Source organism: Schistocerca cancellata, chromosome 3, assembly GCF_023864275.1.
Source record: "Schistocerca cancellata isolate TAMUIC-IGC-003103 chromosome 3, iqSchCanc2.1, whole genome shotgun sequence".
Lineage (NCBI taxonomy): Eukaryota > Metazoa > Arthropoda > Insecta > Orthoptera > Acrididae > Schistocerca > Schistocerca cancellata.
In genome coordinates, this window is record NC_064628.1 from 71,832,821 (window position 1) to 71,856,072 (window position 23,252).

Genomic DNA, 23,252 nt, shown 5'->3' on the forward strand with positions numbered 1-23,252 from the left:
TCCCTGTATTTTACTCCTGCCACCTTCAGAATTTGAAAGAGAGTATTCCAGTCAACATTGTCAAAAGCTTTCTCTAAGTCTACAAATGCTAGAAACATAGGTTTGCCTTTCCTTAATCTATCTTCTAAGATAAGTCGTAAGGTCAGTATTGCCACAAGTGTTCCAACATTTCTACAGAATCCAAACTGATCATCTCCGAGGTTGGTTTCTACCAGTTTTTCCATTCGTCTGTAAAGAATTCGTGTTAGTATTTTGCAGCCGTGACTTATTAAACTGATAGTTCAGTAATTTTCACATCTGTCAACACCTGCTTTCTTCGGGATTGGAATTATTATATTCTTCTTGAAGTCTCAGGTTATTTCGCCTGTCTCATACATCTTGCTCACCAGATGGTAGAGTTTTGTCAGGGCTGGCTCTCACAAGGCTGTCAGTAGTTCTGATGGAATGTTGTCTACTCCTGGGGCCTTGTTTCGACTTAGGTCTTTCAGTGCTCTGTCAAACTCTTCACGCAGTATCGTATCTCCCATTTCATCTTCATCTACATTCTCTTCCATTTCCACAGTATTGCCCTCAAGCACATCACCCTTGTATAGAACCTCTATATACTCCTTCCACCTTTCTGCTTTCCCTTCTTTGCTTAGAACTGGGTTTCCATCTGAGCTCTTGATATTCATACAAGTGGTTCTCTTTTCTCCAAAGGTCTCTTTAATTTCGCTGTAGGCAGTATCTATCTTACCCGTAGTGATATATGCCTCTACATCCTTACATTTGTCCTGTAGCCATCCCTGCTTATCCATTTTGCACTGCCTGTCGATGCCTTTTTTTTAGACGTTTGTATTCCTTTTTGTCTGCTTCATCCTACGGTTCTGAAAATCCTGGAAGGTGTAGTCCTCAATACTTCTGCAATGTAATGCATGCTGTGGCCATTTTCCACTAAAGCAACAGCTTTAGCAGCTTGTTCACTGCTTAGCGGCCTGTCTACTCCAGAAATCTGATAATGGCAATCACAGAAAGGTCCTATGCACACCTGAGATTGAAAGGGGAATAGTTCAGGGTACAACAATAAGCGCTACAAGAGTGAGGAAACCTTATTCACTGACATTCAGTGACTAGTTTTCCAGATTGCATGGGAAACAACAATTGAGGCTAGTGCAGTAAATAATCAACACTTCATTGTTTGCTCCCTAAGCAGCATCAATAACATACCCTGTCTCGAAACATTGCTTGAAATGCTTAGTTTGATTGAAGATAATTATACAGTTATTACACATCATTTATTGGGTGTTGCGTTTTTCATGCTGCTCAGTATACTGTGCAAAATATGAGAGATTAAAAATTACAGAAGAATGCAATCACAGAGTAAAATTTTGAAATTTCTTGAAAAATATATTTAGTGAGAAGGTCAGGAAATAACCTTGAGAGCAGTGAATTAAGTGTTGAAGCTGCAGGCTTCCTCAGTGAAAGCTATGCGAGAGAAATAGTATACTAAATAGAAAATAAGTGTTTACTGAGCAGTTGGCAGACTACCAATAGAAGGAAGGTCAGAGAATAAGAAGGTGAAGAAGGTGGTGACGTTTCTGAGTGTCACTTTCTCAGTGGTGTGGTAAATGCCCATGAATTGTTTATTGGCCAATACAAGTGTGGAGTGAGAAATAGAGGGAAGGATCATTGGAAGTAGGACAGCAGCTTGAAAATTTAATGCCTCATGCTATAAATAGCTGAAATTTTCAAATGCCTTTATTAATGTTGTGCATTGTACCCATTTAATTATTGGCAGGTTGAGTTTATAATTAACAGACTGTTATCCTGTGGAGGAATATTTGTCCTTCTGTATGTGTTCCAACAATGGTGTCGTGTAATTGTAATGTTGCACTATGTTTGTAACAGCAATTGATGCTATAAAACATTTTAGGGGTGTGTAATGTTTTGTTAATCTTTTGTTTGTCAGAATGATCTCCCTAAAGAACACAGTTTGTAGTCTTATTCCATAATTGACTTACAGGATGAGCATTAAATCTCTCTTTCTTTTCTCATGGTTTTGACTTGAGTAGACCTTTCACTACATGTTTCTATTACTTTTTTCTTTTGTTATACAACTGGATGACAATCCTCTTGTACACAACTGGATGACAACCTCTAGCTTCACATTTTCAATTCTTGGTTTCGGTTATGATCTGCAGCAGTGTTCAGACCTGTAAATAAATAAATAAAACAGCAAACCTAAAAACGTGTAGTAACATTACAGAAAGAAAAGGTTAAAAGTATCGTACCAATGTAATGACATAAGAAGTCTCAAAACACAAAGGTGTTTAATGTAAAGAAATTACATGCTATTGTTATACCTTTGCATAAAAAGGGGGATAGATCGGATGTCAACAATTACCGTCCAATCTCCCTTCTAACAGCTTTATCCAAAATTTTTGAGAAAGTAATGTATTCAAGAGTAGCTTCACATATCTGTAACAATGAAGTACTAACAAAATGTCAGTTTGGTTTCCAGAAAGGTTTTTCAACAGAAAATGCCATATATGCTTTCACCAATCAAATTTTGAATGATCTGAATAACCGAACACCACCCATTGGGATTTTTTGTGATCTCTCAAAGGCTTTTGATTGTGTAAATCATGAAATTCTGCTAGACAAGCTCAAGTATTGTGGCATGAGTGGGACAGTGCAGAAATGGTTTAATTCGTACCTAACTGGAAGAGTGCAGAAAGTTGAAATAAGTAGTTCTCATAAAATGCAAAGATCAGCACATTCCTCAAAATGGGGAACTATCAAGAATGGGGTTCCACAAGGGTCAGTCTTGGGTCCTTTGTTGTTCTTAATATATATTAATGACTTGCCATTCTATATTCATGAAGAGGCAAAGTTAGTTCTCTTTGCTGATGATACAAGTATAGTAATCACACCTGACAAACAAGAATTAACTGAGGAAATTGTCAATACCGTCTTTCAGAAAATTACTAAGTGGTTCCTTGTAAACGGACTCTCACTGAATTTTGATAAGACACAGTATATACAGTTCCGTACAGTGAATGGTATGATGCCATTAATAAATATAGACCTTAATCAGAAGCATATAGCTAAGGTTGAATATTCCAAATTTTTAGGTGTGGCCATTGATGAGAGATTAAATTGGAAGAAACACTTTGATGATCTGCTGAAACGTTTGAGTTCAGCTACTTATGCAATAAGGGTCATTGCAAATTTTGGTGATAAACATCTTAGTAAATTAGCTTACTATGCCTGTTTTCACTCGTTGCTTTCATATGGCATCATATTTTGGGGTAATTCATCATTGAGGAATAAAGTATTTATTGCACAAAAGCGTGTAATCAGAATAATAGCTGGAGTCCACCCAAGATCATCCTGCAGACATTTATTTAAGGATCTAGGGATATTCACAGTAGCTTCTCAGTATATATACTCTCTTATGAAATTTGTTATTAACAACCAAACCCAATTCAAAAGTAATAGCAGTGTGCATAACTACAATACTAGGAGAAAGGATGATCTTCACTATTCAAGATTAAATCTAACTTTGGCACAGAAAGGGGTGAATTATACTGGCACTAAAGTCTTTGGTCACTTACCAAATAGTATCAAAAGTCTGACAGATAACCAACAAGTATTTAAGAAGAAATTAAAAGAATTTCTGAATGACAACTCCTTCTACTCCATAGAGGAATTTTTAGATATAAATTAAAAAAAAAAAAAAAACAAAAAAAATAATCAAAAAATAAAAAAAATAAAAAAACACAAAAAATGAAAAAGTTGTTATATTAACTTAAGTATGTTGTTAAATTAATTTAATTATGTCATGTATTGGAAAATTTGACACGTTCCACATCATTACGAAATATCGTATTCTTGATCCATGGAACTTGTATTAATCTAATCTAATCTAATCTAACGTATCTACATACAAGAGAATGCTGTATGACAAATGATGTCATCTGTTGATCATTATATAAGGAATATTACATGAATAAGAAACAAAAAGTAAGCCATGGCACCAAGTAAAATGAGATAAAAGGAGATATCCATACAATCAGCATCTGCTGAAAAAGGAAGCCTGTGACATCACTGCAGCCTCTGTGTAGTCTCTTTGGTAACAGGCCCCAGAAGTCAAAAGTTTGTGAAGAAATTGATTTGAACTATCTGATGCTTTGTGGAATGGTGTTTTCTCTTTGAAATGACATAATTGTTGCATTTGTAACTTATTGCTGATTATGTTTGAGTGGTTTTGAAATGAAATAATGTAGTATGTTTAATTGCGTGGCCGTATTCCGTGGAAGATATTATGTATCAATTGTTATTGTTTTTTGCTGTCTTATGCTTGCTGCAGTTTAAGAGAATATTTTCACCAGACATGTTTTGCTTTTATTTACAAATTTACATTTGTTGTTTTTTCCTGTCTTAAGTTTGAATGAATGAAAATAGCCTGTGTTGTCCCATTGAGGGCAAAGGCCTCCTACAAGTAGGGGTAGCCGCTTTTAAAGATTCACTCGGTGAGCTAGTCCGCATAAGAGGGTACCACACTTAATGCACACTACACATTGAATTACACTTGATCACTTAGTTGTAATACTAGTTTTTTCCACTCCTGTTTCTGGCTATGCTGGTCCACTGTGTTCCTGCTTGTTTTCTGAATAAGACCGACTATTTGCTTCTTGGTCTTCCTGGGAGTCTGTTGCCGATGTAGGTGTCATCTTGCAGCCTCTCCATGTGGCCGCCCCGTTTCCATTTGGTCTTCATAGCCTGTTGTGCTATGTCTATTGTTGCTGACATCTTGTGTATTGAGGTGTTCGATATTCTGTCTTTCAGAGAGATGCCAAGGATCTTTCTCTGCTCTTTCTTTACTGCAATTTAAAGGAATTGTTTCATAGAAGTGTTTTATACTTACATGTAAAGCATCTTCTGTGGTCATTGGTGTCTCTTCCTCTTGTTTCCCCAATAACAACTGCAAATGACAAAGTGATCGCCCATCACAGTTTGTATAGCCTTACCATTCAAATGTCCCACTTGTTCGAGATGAGTATGTTCAATGTTACCAGAAAGTTATGACAGGCCTACTTTGTAAATTTTTGCAAATTGTTTTTATCTGTAAGCTAACTGTATTTCAGTCAGTTTTTAAATGTTATAATGCATCTAATTATGGGTGCCAATAAAAATTTTACTGCTGTGGTTGGAATATGTAGGAAGACTGAGTGTTTTTTCATAATGCTCAGCTTACAAATAATGAGGGAAATAATAAGTAGGCTATTGTCCTGATTTTAGTCATAATATATAGTTTGCTTGCACGTAACATTTTGAGCATTTGTCTTCTTCATTACTGAAACACCTTCCACACTAAAGGCCAGCAGTAAATCACATATTTGGTTCAAATCACAGAGATTGAGAAGTTGCAGTTTTCACAATAATCTTTACAGCATCTGGCTGTAATTTCAGCTACAATTAGGTCATAAGCAGCAACTAAAACAAGCCTTTAAGCATTATAATATTCAGTTCCATGTGTCATCCGATGACCAATGTTCATACTTCATTCTAAGAACTTTGTGTCTCACGCTCTGAACATATAATCCACTTATGGGCAAAGAAATGAGCCAAGAAGATAGTTTATTCTGATAAAAGTTTCACATGTGCTGTTTCATCTGGCACGAGCACTGATATTTTTGGTTATAGTGTGAAGTGTAATACTGGACCCCGCCCGCCCTCCATAAATCTTGGTTTTGTAGGATAGCCCGAGGCCTATGTTAGATTGAAAGATGATTATAAGGTTGTGGTCAGAGATTGAATTATAGTGTACTCTAATATTCATGTTCGGACCTTTTTTGAACACACTTTACACCATAAGAAGTGAAACTGCTAGATAAATTCAGAAAATGTCTATTAGATAACGAACAGAGGAATAACACATCTATCTTAGCAGACGATACTGTTTTCTGTTCCATCTCGTAAATGTAAGTTATTGAGCAACAACAGTATATATAAGAAATCGTTTTTGACTTGCTACCAGCATGACAGCAAATAAACAACTGCCTAATAATGTGTGAATAATCATCGTGAAGCACACACTTTTGATAACGGAGCAAACAAATACAGAAAGTTAGCATTTGATGAGGACTGACATCTTGAAAACAGTACGGCACATAGTTTCTAAAATAGTAATAATCGAGGTTGTAACTTCCTGCTCCATGTCTTATAATGACAATGATGCAATAAATAACCGATAATCCAACCCATATTCACTCACCATTTTACGGCAACAATGCCACAATTCCATCCAGCTCCCCTTCGTCACTGCAGTTGGAATCTGTGCCGAAACCATCTACATGGTCGTCTCAAAAACAAATTCGAATGAATTCTCTTTACCCACAAGTCTGTACAAGAATATACTTTGAGCCGTAACAATATGCTCCTTTTCCAACAGAACTTTGTGTTTGTCTAGTGCTTTGTAACATAAGTTAGTACTTTTCAGCACAATTTTTAGTGATGTTTCCGCACCTAAAAAGGTCACTTTCTTTTAATGACACTAGTAACTTTGCTACCGTAGGATACTCTTTCCTGCTGTAGTAAGCATAAATATACCTGCAAATTGCACCAGTCTTGAAAGACTCTAACTCAGTGACAGGGCGAGGCAGCTTTTTCTTCTTTCCAGGTGTTGCCAAAAATATATTATCTGATCTAGACAGCTTGGAATCTTTACGGCTCATGTCTACATCTTTCAGCTTTTGCAATAACATTGCCTTGCTTACTACTGTTCTTGCACTAATTCCAAGAGCTTTTGATGTTCATTCCACAGCTTTATTGGCAGGAATTGATGGCTGTCCATGATTACATGTGTATTCTTTCTCCTGCTCATAAAACTCATGGGCTGTCTGTAGTAACTTCACTGCAGTGCTGTCCAGTGGCATGCTTTGACATGAAGGATTGTCACTAGGAAGTGAATTTGTTTTGAGTATCAGAATTTGGTAAGCCACAGTGAAACAAATCACAGTTCAACACAAGCGCATGGTAGAAACGACACAGAGTGTATGTTGTTTAGGCAGCAATTACTGTGCTGATATTGGTTCACGCACCTTGCCTAGCTCTTACCTAGCGCTTCTTGTTTTTCATATGTTAATGTGGTACACCGCCAATTTGAAATGCATATGTCAAGTGGAAAGTTTCAACAGCCTGGGTATATATTTGGCATCAAATTTGAACTACATTGATCAAAAATCCAACTTACACGTAAACATGAGCAACACCTGTGGAGAAGCGTACATAACTTGAAATGCATTGCTTTTAAAAAAATCAAACGAAAATTGTTTTCTTTTTTTAGGTAGTCACATTTAATTCCTAATAGAGTTGAGTCACTGTCTAAATATGACACTGGGCAAACTGATGGTGTTTTTCTTGGAAATGACTAGGCACACAGGCATTAAATTTTTGCCGCAGATTTGTTGGGGCAAATGGACCATAAAAGTAACAATGCAGCATGTGGAAAAATTGTATTAATTTCAAGAAACTTCATAAACAACATTGGAGACTCCTATATCCTGCTAGGGACGTTATAAAGCTGCTTTTAGAGATCTGTCTAACAAACCTTTTACATAGGTGCCTCTATTGTTGAACATGGAATCAAAATAAAAGTGCAAATAATGAAATGAAATGTAAGGGACAAGCCATACTGGTACTTACATAACCATAAGATATAAATTATGTCATAGCCATTTATACAAAGCTGTTTAAGGCTGGAAGGTACAGTAAAAGATATAGTGTTAATTTATTTACTTAAAAGTATCATTTAAAGCTGTTAAGCACTGTGACACAAAGTGTGTAAGAGACCATTAAAATGAGTCTGAAGATAAAGCATCAGGTGTAAATATTTTATGCATCTGCATGTTGAAAGGTATGCAGACAGGAAACATTAAAATTGAAACTTCCTGGCAGATGAAAACTATGTGCTGGACCGAGACTCAAACTCAGGACCTTTTGCATTTCGCAGGCAAGTGCTGTACCATCTGAGCAACCCAAGCATGTCTCACAACCTGTCCTCACAGCTTCAATTCTGCCAGTACCTCGTCCGCTACCTTGCCTGTGAAAGGCAAAGGTCCCGAGTTTGAGCCTCAGTCCAGCATACAGTTTTAATCTGCCAGGAAGTTGCATATCAGTGCACACTCTGCTGCAGAGTGAAAATCTCATTCTGAAAACATTAAAATTGCGAATTAATGGTTTATTTATCAATCTTTACCAATTACAGGAAGGAAATACTTTGTATTAGAGTATGTTTCATTGCTACAGAACTGAAGCCAAAAGTGTCATCTTAGTCTTTTTCAGTAGATAGATTATGCTCTAAAGCTGTTGCTAGCTGTTAATTTTTCAACCTCAGTTTTTTCTCGTCTGTCACTTCACATCTATTCTCTTCTTTTGAGAAGCAGGAAGGGCAGTCTGGGAACAGCAATGGAACTACACCTGGCTTCAAACATCATTTTTAGAAGGGGCATTTAATAATTGTTCTGTCATTTTATGCCAAATTTGTATTTTCCAAGGACAATCATCCTTCTGAAAGTGGGTTTGATATACTTGTAAATAAAAATGAGTATACTCAAATGTGAAACATGAGGAAGGCACACAAAACACACACACAAACACGCACACACAAAACCTGACAGTAGACACAAAATGTTCCATATAAGCTTTTGAAAGAAAGTAATGTAATTACTACAAGAAGTGTATTTATGTAGGTATCAAAAACACTTCTTTGTTCTCCTTAACTATGGCCTACTTATTTTATATGGTAGTGTTTTTATGGACTATCTGTGAGAGTGTGAAGAAAGCTGAAACATTGCCACGTAAGTGGTGTGTGGTAGCAGAAACATCTGCACACAGTTATTTTCAAACAATTAAATTGTATACCTGAAATTCAGAACCAGAAATTAAGATAATTTGTTGAAAGAACTGATAAGTTACACATAACATTTTACACATGTGTTCGAGGACTTTTTTGTGTTTATATCTGCTGACAGACTACAAATCCTTGAAAACAGAAAAAAACATACCTGTCTTTCCATTTGCTGCATTCACCTACTCATGCATTTTTCCCTTTTGGGGAACTTTGTCGATATCCTTAAAGAAAAATAGTTAGCTTATTCATGCATCGTAAGATCAGAAGCATTTTTCACTCAGTGCTATGCAGTGAATTACTAACATGAATTTTGAACATCATGTTGCTACATACAGTCAAATTCATGGGAGATGTGCTGATTTGATGGCTACTCTTCTCTTAGTTTTCATTTACTTGGTAGACCTATATGAAATTTCTTGCCGTTTTTCAGCAGGCAGCTTACTGAAAGTTTTTGCAGCATAAACCAGAACTGAATACTACAGCCAGACCAATTTGTGTTGTTAGCAGCAAATACTAAAGAGGAAATGTGCCATGTGAACGTAAGGAAGCTTATGTTCTCGAAGAAGCATCTGCAGAACATTCAGTTGTCAGATTTATACAAATTTCTGCTGCTTGCGCCTGCGCAAATAACAAATTTACATAATGTAAACAAGCTAATATGGGGGTGGGGGGTGGGAGATGTCGCAAGCCAAGAAAAGAACCATGCCAAACTGTACTTTTACTTATTAAAATTAACCTCTTTTAAAAACTTAAACAAAACACTTGAACTTGATTAAAGTTATTTCTGTGAATCAATGGCAGCTATCCTCATTTGATCCTCCAGAAATTTAAATACAATAATTTTTGGGCCTCCATCATAATTTCTTCTATGAGATGGCACAGAACAATGAAACAGCTTTTGGTAGTAAAAAGATCATCATAAGTTGATTGAACACACAGAAATTGTCCATTCTAGTGCACACAAGGTAAACAAAATCAATCATGTATCAATTATTCATGAATGAGCACAATTACGACAAATAGCGTGCAGTGCAAATGCTTACAAGCTTCTGTTGCTGACGTACGATGCCATGTTGTGACACCACTCACTACATGCACAGGCTTTCTTTTTTTTAGGAGGTGCTGATGTAGTACATGGCAGCAGTCCCTGCTAGTGTGAGGTATACTAAAGGAAATAAGTTAACATGGCATTGGAATGTACAGCTAGGAAGGCAAATAGTGAGAACCACTCATCAGATAACTTATCTTGCAGTATTGCTAAAATACATGGGACTAAACATATATTAAAAGAATGATACTTGTCCGCCAGGCAGTGCGAAGACCTGTTTGTGTCCTAGTGGGTTACAACAGGATGTCGCAACAGTCCACTAGCTATCTGTAGCTAATGTCCATTTCATTGAAAGAAAAGCATTGTTTTCTTGATCACTGCGTTCACTAAAGTGAATTCATAAAATCTTTTCCTATATTCTTAACTGTTTCAGTTTTCCAGAATTGATATGATAGCTTGGTTGTTTCATCTCTGTTGCTTCTTTTTTTTAAATGACTTTTTGTGTGCAAAATTTGTATTAAAATGTTAAAACAGAGTATAAAGTTACTGAGTGCAGTTGGGGGAGGGGTGGGTGTAAAAAATCTGCAGAATAAATCACTTTCAATAACAGCTGAGATATGAATGTGATACTGTAAAGTCCTGAGTAGATTACAAATTATGAATGGTTTAAAGGTAACAACTTGAAGTATAGTTGAGGCACTGAGTGGCACATAAACAAGATTTAAAACATTACTATAGGGAGCTACATCCTCCACTCCTGTAATCGTCATGGCCTCAGTCCCAGAGAATCCACTGTCGCTGGACTCTCCCATCCAACAATTTCCTCTTCCTCTGTCCTGTCATCCCCTCCCAGTGCATGTCCTCACATTGTCTTTGGCGTGCGCTGATTTCCACCAGCCTCTACAATCATGCCAGCCTATATATCCGCCACCCCTCCATCCTCTATTTCTAGTCAGCAAACCAGCCACCTCCCTCTGAGCCACTAGCTACCCACCCTCAGTAACTCTCCTTGCATCTCTCACCCCCCCCCCCCTCTCCCTCCCTCTCTCCCCCTCCTTCCCTGTCCATCTCCCTCCACCCAATACCATTCCCACCACAACCAGTCCATCTGCCACAAAAGAGTATTGGCACTGTCAGTCTAGATGGCACCTCATAGGGGCACATGCGTACCGTATTTACTCGAATCTAAGCCGCACTCGAATCTAAGCCGCCCCTGAAAAATGAGACTTGAAATCAAGGAAAAAAAATTTTCTCGAATCTAAGCCGCACTTGAAATTTGAGACTCGAAATTCAAGGGGAGAGAAAAATTTTAGGCCGCACCTCCAAAACGACACAAAGTTGGTCCATTGTAATGTGAGACACAATTTAGGTCGAATGAATGACGATACAGCTACAGTAGTTTGGTTCGAGTTGTAAACTTAGCAGTTAAGCTTTACCAGGTAGCCATTGCTATGCATCAGGCGCTCCATCCGTATTTATACGGGTACCCTTCCTTTTTCATGTGCTTCGTGTGGTTTGAATTGATTGCTTATTTTTTTTTATCTGATAGGTGCCGTTCTCTTTGTTACAGGTGTTAACGTCACTCTTCGTTGAAAATGCATTACTGTACTATGTCGTGCATTGTTTGTTGCATTCTGATCATGAGTGTTTACGACCTGACGGCGCTCGCGGCATGGCTTGCTTTTGTGCGCGCTACCGCCGCTTACAATTTTAAAAAAGAGAGAGGAATCGTCTCATTAGCGAAACAATGGCAAGAGAATGTTATTTGTTGTTAATTACACTGTTGCTTTCTTTGATAATGATCAAGAAGAACCAAATAATAGACTGCATATGATAGCTGTTCTGAACGAGAGCGTAGCGAAAATTTTTCTCCGTTTGAAAATCTTTGCAGACACCTCTTCACTACATTACATTCTGCACAGAAATTAGAGTAATCTTAGATTTAAAAATCTAGTCAATTGCCGTGCTTCATTTCTGACTATCACTATTAGGCGTAAGAATAATACGAATATAAACATGACATGATATGTATATTCTTCCGCGTTTGCTGTTGTCTCACTCTAGTTTCGTAATTTATTAGGCAGACGGGATTTAAATGAGATAGCAGCAAACACGAAAGAATACATGGCAAAATGTTTATATTCATATTATACTTATGGTGAAGTGAAAACTGCATGTGATTCACAATTCATAAAAGTTTCTATTAGCAACCATCTCTTCTCACAGGTAGGAAAAAATTCAGAACGTATAGTTGGCAATATTGACAACATCCCAACAGTCTTGCCAGTCGGATTTTCGTAGTACATTGAAATGCTGCTACATTCGAAGATGAACAATACGGAAACTCGGGGCAGAGAGAAAAGCTTGTCTTACACCTTTCTTTCTTTATTTTTTTTTTGTGTAGAGGTACATATATTCGACGGTAGAACTACATATATTCGACGGCAGAAGTTAGTTGTGGCGGCACCTACCAACATTTTTCAGAACTTTCGTTTACTTTGCACTCGATTCAATGCCGCAGGCGGTTTTTTGGATTACAAAAAGCGGAAAAAAAGTGCGGCTTAGATTCGAGTAAATACGGTATGTCTGCTCACATGCTCGTACATCTGTGCGCGTGTGTGTTTTGTTTTACTGTAGGTCATCAAAGACTAAAATCCGAAAACAAGCAAGTTCTCTTCCTTTTGTGTGTGCCTATCGACAACTCCACACCCCTGTTTTTCAGTGAGTGGTCTCCTTCAGTCCTAAAGAATGTGAATCATTGTTAAGCTTTCAGGCAGTGTCTTTCTTCAGAGCCAAATAACAAAAACAAACATACAAGCAGCAAAGTGCATAAGTTATTTCTGAAGGAGGACATTGTATGGAAGCTCAGCAACAGTTTATCTTGCTAATGTGTCTTTTGTCCATCTAATGCCTTAACTAATCGGCAAATTATGGCCATTTGCTTATTCCATAATTTTTTAATGTGTTACTTAATGTTTTGCGTTTGGCAATTGTGTAAAATCTGGCTATAAAATAATGAAATGCTACTATTTTTATGAGACAGAGAAAGGTGGCAGCTTCCTTAGACCTAAGGAAAGAGGATATATATTAGTATAGTTCAGATTTTGTGATGGACAGGCAAGTCATTAAAGATATTATCATCTTAATAATGGCTAATCAGTTAGAAATAAGGAAAGAGCCTACAGTGGACATACAGGTATAAATCATTATTGTCATCATCATCATCCATCATCACCATCATCATCATCATCATCATCATCATCATCATCATCATCATTATGACCACCATCAGGAGAGCTTCAGTTGGACCCTTTTACTTATCTTTAATTAAGGGATATACTCAAAGCAGGTGGCGTAAATTTCTAGATGTGGAATGTGTATGTTTTGTGGTTGAAAGAGAGTCACTCCAGGTGTAAATTAATTTTCATACCTAGTTGACTAAACGGTGTGGACTTCTAGAACGGTGTTTATGGTTTTAAATACTTCATTCGTGTCCCTGGAATGTAAAGTAGAAATACAGTAGCTACAGAGTGTTCTCATTCAAGGGGTAAAATCTCAATATCCATTCAGAAGATGTCCAATTTTTATTATTATTATTATTATTATTATTATTATTATTATTATTATTATATGCCCCCTGGAACTTAGTTTGTTGCCATATGAATTTAATAACATCTGTGATATATTGTCATCTTGTGAATTCAAGAATTATGTGTTATTTTAAATAGCTGCCTTTCACAGATAGTATTTCTGACTACTGATGTTTCAGTAACATTTGGTGAAATATTTAAAAGACCTCTAGGAATTACCAAAACTGAGCGTGTAAAAATTAGAAATTTTGTTTATCATTACCAGCTCTTTCTGTGATGTGATTCAGTATAATTAATTCATATCTCTGATATTGCCTGCTGTTAATGACTTGGCATTAATACTTTAATACTGTATTGCTAGTTTTAGGTTAATGCCCAACATCAGATGTAGTTACATACAGAAATTACAATTTGGCACAACTAAAAATCCTAAAACAAAAAATAAAAATATAAATTTTAAGTACATTATAGACTAAGTAAAATAGCAGTTTTGCTGGTCCAGTATATCTTTTTTAAAAAAATATGTTCACAACTCACTATCTTCATTTGTGTTTTTGGAACTTGTGGCCACACACAGAGTTTCAGCTCATTTGCACTCAGTGAAGTTAGAGTCCCAAAATGGCTTATTATCTGTTTGCCATAAGAAATCAATGAGAGGATGAATACCTTCACCAGTGTCTGAAATATTGAATAGCAGTTGTGAAGTCTTGAGTGGAAATACATCTTGCTGTGTGTCATGGGTCTTGTGGAGAGGCAGTATAGTCTTCAATTGAGTAATACTACGAAGTACTGTACACAACTTTACTGAAACAGTCATCTGTTGAAACATTTGATGTTTTTTTATTGGCCTTTAAATGTTTTTTTTTAGTTATAATTCATGTGTGTGATTGTATTTTATGATGAAAACAATCATAGAACTAGTTATATTACTTTAATTTAATCTTTACTAAGTGATATTCAGCAAGCAGTGTGTTGTGAGTCTGATTGTTTGGCTGCAATAATTGATGGAAATAGCAGTACTTGTGTTAATAAGTTATACAACACAACTTACATGTGTTTTGTTAAGTGCTAAAATGTCTGTGTGTTGATTTGCAGGTTCGTTTGGTGTCTATGTTCCCATTAATTCAAAGGACACTTATATGTTGGAGTTTTATGGTAAGTTAGGTTTTCTGGAATTGCATCCTGGACTGAATCCTGAGATAACGTATCTTGGCCGTGTCTTCTGAGTGAATGAGATTCATGACCCTGGACAGCTCATTTATTAATAGAGCATGGAATTTGTGCCTGAGGTAATGGCTAATGGGTCACTGTTATCACAGCAGATCTCTCCTTTCATGTGTAAATGTAGAGCTGCTAATTGACAGTGGATGTGATTCACTACTGTTGATAGTGGTTATAACAAAGAATGAGGGTGTCATTTCTACAGCAGCTGATATGAACTTTTAATGTCATGGCTGCACAAAATGTCACTATGTCGACAGCATGTATTAGACAGTTTGCGGAAAATAATTAAGAACTCTTCATCTAACAGCCACGTGTATCACATGTAGTTGTTACTGATGTGTTAGTAATTGTGTGTGTGTGTGTGTGTGTGTGTGTGTGTGTGTGTGTGTGTGTGTGTGTGTGTCTGTGTGTGTGTGAGAGAGAGAGAGAGAGAGAGAGAGAGAGAGAGAGAGTTGTGCTCATGTACACAAATGTTCATGAGACCATGTATTTAAAGGATATTCGTAAATAGTTTATTTCCTCACATGCAGAAAGAAGAAATAGAAATATTGCAGTCAATCTTAAAAACTTCCTTTCTGTAAGATTGTTGAAAGAGGGATGAGTGTGCAGTTTCATTTAGCATCAGCATTAAATAAAATCTTTTTTTGGAATTGGAATGTTCCAGTAATGCACAGTTTAGTGTGACGTACTTCATATTTGTTGCTGGCTGGTGTCCATGAACTTATATGAAACAAATGGATAACAGTGATTACTGGCTTAATCTCATATTTGGACAGTGGTACTTCACAGCACATCTTGTGGTGCCAATTTGTATGATGTTACTTCTTTTTATGTCATGTGTTGTTCTTTTGTCTAGTCATTGACTTCTCCTGCACTCATTATAGGATGCACTGTATGCTGTGAAACACATTGTGATATCATATATTTCTATTTCTTGATATGCAAAATGAGCAGAAATAATATAGAAAATTTTCAGTGAGATTTCTGTATTCCAGCTAGTTATTTTCAGAACATCATGGACACACATTTAAGCCATATGCAGGCTGACTGTCTTGAGAATAAGTGGGTGGCGAACGTGTAAAATAATAGCCTCATAAGTGGTGAATGTACAACTTCCTGGATGATCTACATCCCAGAAAAAATTGAAGATATACAATGTGTTAAATATTTACTGTAGTAAATATTTACTGTAGTAATTTCGTTAAGAAGTGGTATGTGAACATTTATGAACATGGAGAATAGTTTAGCTGATAATTATCTTGTAATCAGCAGTCAGAGATTCAGTGGAGAATTCTGTGATGAAATTTCCTCTTTGTTGTAGTGAAGGAAGTTACATAACATTATGCATATAAATGCTATCCTTTTCTGATCTCTGCCTGCTGTGTGCTCTTTGATTTTTTGTGTGGACATTTGTACGTGTATCATGTATTGATGTCTGACATCTCAACAAAATGTACAGTAAGATAACTGTTGTAAATTTGTATTAACTAATACACTGCCATTGATGACTGCTTTTCGTTTTCTATTCAAAGCTCCGATAGAACTAACGTGTCTTGTACTTTTTTAATTCTCACCCATTTTCTTCAGTGACACAGTCTACTGCTGAAAATAAACATTCCACATTGCTTTGCTGTTGCAATATTTATTGAATAACACGAACTAACTGAAGAGTGATAGAATTGGCTATTATTTTGCCCCCATAAAATAAAACTGAAAGCCTTTCTGTCACGGAATCTCACTCAGAGAATTCTTTTTGTTAATAGTTAACGCGAGAAATAGGGACGACAGTGTAATATGTGTTTGGAGCTGATCCATTGTGTCACTGGTTTCGTTTTTTTTTTTTTTTTTTTTTTTTTTTTTTTGTCTCCTCTCTGTGAGTAACACTTGTAACTGTTTTTATCCACTTCATTAAACACATACTGGATGTTTTTAAGTTAACTGCTATAGGCAGATATTTTTGATAGAAACACTGATTGGAGATAGAATGCCTTCATTACATCAGGAATATAAAGAACTCTTGTGGTTCTTGCCATATTAGGATATGTAGCTTTCTTTCCACTGGTTGTGAACATTCAGGTTCAGAGTAACAGAACAGAAGAAAGCAAAAACAGATCAACCCCATATTCAGTCTCCCACCAGTAACCCTATCTTTTTAGGGCACCTTCTCTCTTAAATAATTGAAATATGGCTGTTAAATTTATTCCTAACATAAGTTATTACATAAAGCCAGTTAGAGTTGCAGTTGGTTTTTGTGTGTATGCACAACACAAAAAAAGAAAATGGAAAATTGATGACATCATAGTATTTTTAAGTAATCAGGAACTCAATACATGTTTTCTCCTGCTAATACTTTCTACTACCTTACAGGTACAGCTTTCAAAACATCTGCAACATATTTCACAGCACTTTAGTAAGAGATTTGTGAATACTTGTTTCACAAGTTCAGTTTCTCTGTTCCTTTCCTCAGTATTTGTATGTGAGTAATCCTGTTGAGTTCAGAAGCTCTCCCTGTCTACTACTAGCACATAACTGATTAGCTTCTTTGTTATTTTAGCATCAGTTAAAGTTTCTTCCATTTACGAATGAAAGGGAACTGTCTTTTGTTTAATATATTGATGGCTGTTAGAAAAGACTTACTGAAATTATGAATTTTGCAAATGGCATACTTAAAGAATTAATTAAATTGTTGGTGATAAGGATTTAAGTAGTTTGGCATTGTCATGCCATTGTTCGTGTATGCCATGGTCTGCACAAAGTATTGTTGCAGGACAATGTGGCAAATCTTTAAGGTATCTCTGAAGCTTCCATTCAAGTGAATTTAGCTGCAGCCAGATCTGTCATCTACTAAGATTTTTATGACATCTGAAATCTGAGTTATAATGTTTTTATTGGTTAACATGAAATGTGCAACTCATTTTCGATCATGCTGCCAATAAAAATTATGTTGGCTTGACATATTTTATTGATACAGTTTGCACTATATTTTCAGTTTTTATTTTTCCCTTGCTTACAAGCAAACCTATACTCAAATTGTGAAACACTTAATAAATGGAAAAACAGCCATAGGACCATAATGTTCACATTGGTTTACTTTTTATTTTGCTGTAAACCCTGTGATAGTGAAAATAGTATTAGTAAGTGTAGTGACTATTAGAATTAAAAACAAATAACACACTCACTTTGCCTCAAAAAGTGGCTAAGCCATTTAAGAAATTTTTATGGACTTTATGTTTTGGAACTTGGGTCCTCGTGAAAGAGTAGACAGACAGGTAGTTTTATATATTAGAAGATAAAAGCCAAGCTGGTCAGATTTTAGGAACTATTGATTCGTGGGCAGTGCAACATTACATGGAAAACAAGTTTTTGCTGATTGTGGTGGAGTACCATATTTCTTTGTAATTGATAATTTGAGCAGAGTGTTACTGACACTGATTGTCTGAGGTGTTCTAATATCTTTGCCATGACTGGAAATGACGACGGATTCTTAATAATTTGTAACCTGAATCAGTTATTTGGTTTCATAACACCTATTCAGATTAAAACTAAAGAACTTCCCAACACATTAATTAAATTCATTGCTTAAAGCTGTTTGTTGCAATTGAATGAGATGTATTGTTTCATCAGTCACTTTGCTAGTACAAATCTGAACCAGTCACATAGACTTACTTAATAAGAAGCTCATTACTGTGTACGTGTAGCGAACTGTTATTATATTATTGTTTATTCTAATCAGGCAGTGCCTCTCAGGACAAAACAGTGACCTGTTCTTAATTTCTTTATTAGAACAAGGAAAGTAATTTTTTGATAAAGCTCGGTCTTTAAAAAGCACTTTTGTCAACACTACATTGCCTCATTTTATTGTTTCGCCCTATGTACTGCTTCATAAATTTGTTATAATTTTTGTCATCTTCACTGAACTGTTGAAATGTGGATTGTTTACATACCTGTCTGCTGCCTGACACTTGTGTTATAATTGTGGTACTTCATTCCCAGTAGTTGGTCATTGATTTGGAATACAAACCAGACTTGTAAGGTTGAAGAAGAGCAGTATGACTTCTTTTTTTTGCTATCAGAGAGTTGTATAGGTATCAACCTTTTTTTTTTAAGTAACAACCACCTTGGTGAAGCTTTGGAATTGTTTGTTGAAAGTTTCTATGTGGTAAAGGCTGTTTCTTAACCATAAAAACAACAGTTAACTTCTGTTGTAATGTTCTAAGAAAATTATCCCTCAAGTTACCTTATTTCCAGTGTGAAACACAGTCCCCCCTCCCACCCCCCAAATTGAAATACACATGAAGTTTTCACAGAGAGTAGATGACAGAACTGCAGCTCACTTTTATCACTGAGCTTCCAATTGTTTTATATTATGGTGTTAAATTGTGCTTTTAAATTGTGCTTCTTCAGTATTAATAATTTGAAGGGTGCTGAACTGATCTATTGTAACTGTGGTAACTTATATTGTTTTTTTGAATGATTGGGATCAGTAAAAATTGATTTTTTTTCATGATTTAAATACAATGTTTTGACATTCAAAATATTTTTTCACTTTTTGGTGGTAACTGATTTTGTGAACATTATTTCTTTGTTTGAGAGAATGCAAGTTTATAATATCTTTTTGTATGGTGAAGTATTGCACCTACGAGAAGAACAGTGTGATATTAGTGTTAGGCTGTATTGAATTTAAACGTGATGTTTTAGTTTGCCAGGAAGAATAATTTATGTAGTACTGTTAATATAAAAAGAAAAAAATATATATATGTATGTTCAGTGTGCTATAGTGTCTCACACCCATAGCACTTCGTTGACATGTCACAGGTTTAATTAAATCTGTTGTTTTACATCTACTTTTGTTTTATTACATATGCAATCTGTTATCGTATTTTATTTATCTCAGAGAATTTGTGGAAAAATGATTGTGTGTAACTCCGTGTTTTAGAACCTGATTTACTACATTGACTGAGGATTTCCATTTCCATAGCAAGCTAATTAATGTGTTTTAATTTAAGTGGAAAATACTTATTGTATGGCAGTTTTTCATTTTCTCAGTATTTATGTATATGTTTTTTTCCCTTATTTTTCATTGCCGCATTCATGCTTGAAGAGTAATCTCTTTGTAATAAGACTGTGATTATTGTATGAACCATATGCACATTTTATGAGTAGGCTGCACATGGCCAAGTCTGTATTATTCTAAATCCAGACATTTTATTTATATGATTAATACATCTGTCTAAAGATGGATATAATATTTGTATGAACAATATAAAACTCTGTGAGTAAAACAGATTAAGAGGAACAATGATTATCTTGTATCAAATAAAGTTGTTGTTTCAGACATTGAGTACCCTTACTTTTGAATTAGGCTACATGATTATCTAGTAGAAATTGTGTGCTAGTGGCCTATAAGAAATAGCATACTAAAAATTACCAGATTCACATAAAAATACAGTCCACAATGAATACTAAGTAAATAAACAATTAAGCTTCCTGCAAGCTCTGCAAACAGTGCAGTAATGTTTTGCAACATTTGTTCTACAGGTATCTTTTAGCATACTGCTGATAGCAGTCATTTGGAACATGAGACATGAAACAAGTGGCAAGCCAGCTTTATTAAACTTTATTGATGCCAAAGCAGCAGCAGCCCATTTTTTGTGAAAGAATAAAGAAGTATTTACTAGTCAAGTATCACTACATTATTTGCAGATGATATTAAAACTCCACATATTGTCAAGTGTATGTCAAAAATTTAGAAAACACTATAAATAAATTCTGTATTTAGGTGTTTTCACTGAGGTGAGGTGTTGAGGTATAGTGTTAAGTTGTGTTCATCAGGTCACAAGAATTCAAGGGCATCTAAAGATGCGATAATTTACCAATTAAAGAACAAAGTTTGAAGTCAATTAACTTTTAATGTAAATTCTGGTGTGATGTCTAGCGATTATTTTATCTCTTGAGTGTCTTTAAGTGAAATCTGATAAATATTATTCTAATACCAAAAGCAGAATTCGCCTGAGAAAACTGTAAAGTTATGAGGAGACAGAATGACTGGCAAATACTTAACTTTAGGAGACAAAATTGCAATACTAGTGAAAGATAAATTAAAAGAAGAAAAAGCTATTACTCTTAGTTTTTTGAACTGCTGTTCCTCATTGGGAAGAAAAAAGTATAGGTTTGGGAAGAAAAGGCAGTCAATCAGACTCCAGGTTGGGAGGGATGCATCAGTTGTGAGGATGAGGCGAGACAATCAGTCATGTAGAGAGAGCACTAAGCACAATCCACAGTTTAAGTGAAACTGATCTCTGATTTACCATTCCAAATTATTCTGTTTTTTAAATTAATTTTTTATTGGGGAAAGTGAGTAGCAAGAATAATAATGTGAACAGTACTTGTAGGAGAGACATTACTTTTTGCACCACATGTTCTCTTTCTTAACGTATCAAAAATCCTCTACTAAAAATTTTTGAGACTGAAAATTGGTTGGAACTTTTTTACACCTATAGGCATGGAATATGTCAAACTGCATGATGTACTTCAATCACCAGACAAATATCTTTTAATACTCTTTAAAATTTCTTAAATTAAACATCGATCTTTATATTATCAGTCAGTTTCTCATTTGCTGTACAGGATTTTGAGTATTGTTCAAACATGTGTCAAATGTTTCTTTAATCTATTTTCTTTCATACTTTTAGGCAAACTGTTTCTCAAAACATTTGCCCTTTTCTATTTTTTATTCTCATAATTTTGTTCAGAAAGCATGAAATACAATATAGTTCAGTATCAGGTGGTGGTCTATTGTTAGACCGAGCAGGGTGGCGCAGTGGGCAGCATACTGGACTCTCACTCAGGAGGACAACGGTTCAAACATGCATCCAGCCATCCTGATTTGAGTTTTCTGGGATTCCCCTAAATCGCTTCAGGCAAATGCCAGGATGGTTCCTTTGAAAGGGTTTGGCTGGTTACCATCCTCATCCTCTTCTAATCTGATGGAACCGATGACCTCACTGTTTGGTCCCCTCCCCCAAATCAACCAACCAATCTATTGTCATTAACAGTGTACAGATTGAGAGAAAGCAAAAGAGTTGTTGATTGAGAATTTAAAATTGCATGTTTAACTTAGAATTGTAAAGAGTGCTAGAGAATATTTTCCTGGTTACTTTAAAGCAATTGAATCTTTTTCCAGAGTGAATTTTCACTCTGCAGTAGAGTGTACTCTGATTTGAAACTTCATGACTGAGTAAAACTGTGTACTAGACCATGACTTGAACCTGGGACCTTTGTCATTTTTACACAATAGCTCTACTGACTGAGCAATTCGAGCACAACTCAGAACCTGCTCTCTCAGCTTTATTTCTGCCATTACCTAATCGCCTACCTTCCAAACATGTATCCTTTCTTCCAGGGGTACTAGTCCTGGAAAGTGTGCAGGAGAACTTTTATGAAGTTTGGAAGAAAGAAAAAAATGAGGCACTGGTAGAAGTAAAACTGTGAGTCATGCTTGCATAGCTCAGTCGGTAGAGCACTTTCCCATGAAAGGCAGCAGTCCCAGGTTCAAGTCCCGATCTGGCAGGCAGCTTTATTCTCCCAGGAAGTTCCAATTAAATATTATTTTACAAAACTAGACATCACACTGGTCAGTTTGATACACAATTTGTCCATTTACCATTCACTGCTTGGCTACAAAAATTCAGACAAAAGTGCGTTATGTAACTTATTAGGAGACTTTGTTTTCACTCTGCTCAAATATTTGATCGAAAAGGAATAAGAGAAAGAGAGTGAATAGTTAAATAAGGAAATACTGGCTATGATAATATACTGGCTGTTAAAAACCATCCAGTATTTCAGGGGATGATAGTATGCATCAAAACAAGACAAAAATGTCTTGTGACCATATGTCCAACAAAGCATATGTTCTGACATATGACAAGTTCGATGGAGGTGCTCTTGTGATGTCATTCTTGGAAATGCATTAAGTGTCCTACTACAGATGACTATCAAATAATTAATGTTAATTTTAACCCCTGGCATGGAATACTGTGAGGCGGAAGGCATCACGAACATGTGGTTGTGGATATGAGCACTTTTGTTGCGATTGGACTGTAGTCTTGTTACATCTGTTTATGTTTGCGTACATTTGTCCAACTCCGAAGTGCATACTGTGATGTTTGAGCTACTTAGGGTCACCTTTAAAGTGCATGTTGTTGTTGGGACATTTGTGGTGCTGTATAACATGTTTCCTCTCAAGCAGACACTCTGACACAACCTAGAATTGTAGGCCTTTTTATCCCATCAAGGAAATGGCAAACATGATTTATTGTTATGGTTTAGCAGATGGAGTTAATCTGAGAGCCTGAACCTACACAGCAAATGACTTCCAACATTCAAGGTACCATCTGTTAAACTGTTCAGCCAATTGTGCCAGCTTGTTGGGGAAACAGGTGTTGTAGCACCCACGAAAGTAGACAGTGGGCCTTGTTCAGTTTGCATGCCTGAA

General features: G+C 35.9%; 1 protein-coding gene across 2 annotated transcripts in view; it reads left to right on the plus strand.

Annotated features, from left to right (window-relative positions):
• LOC126177004 (protein O-GlcNAcase) overlaps window positions 1–20,093 on the plus strand; it is a 173,178-nt gene extending 153,085 nt beyond the window's left edge. For both annotated transcript variants that reach the window (XM_049924219.1, XM_049924220.1), the window contains one exon: window positions 14,630–20,093. In XM_049924219.1, the coding sequence (XP_049780176.1) occupies window positions 14,630–14,760 (131 nt within the window). In that variant the 3' untranslated portion in view covers window positions 14,761–20,093. The remainder of the gene's footprint in view (window positions 1–14,629) is intronic.
• Window positions 20,094–23,252: the final 3,159 nt, after the last annotated feature.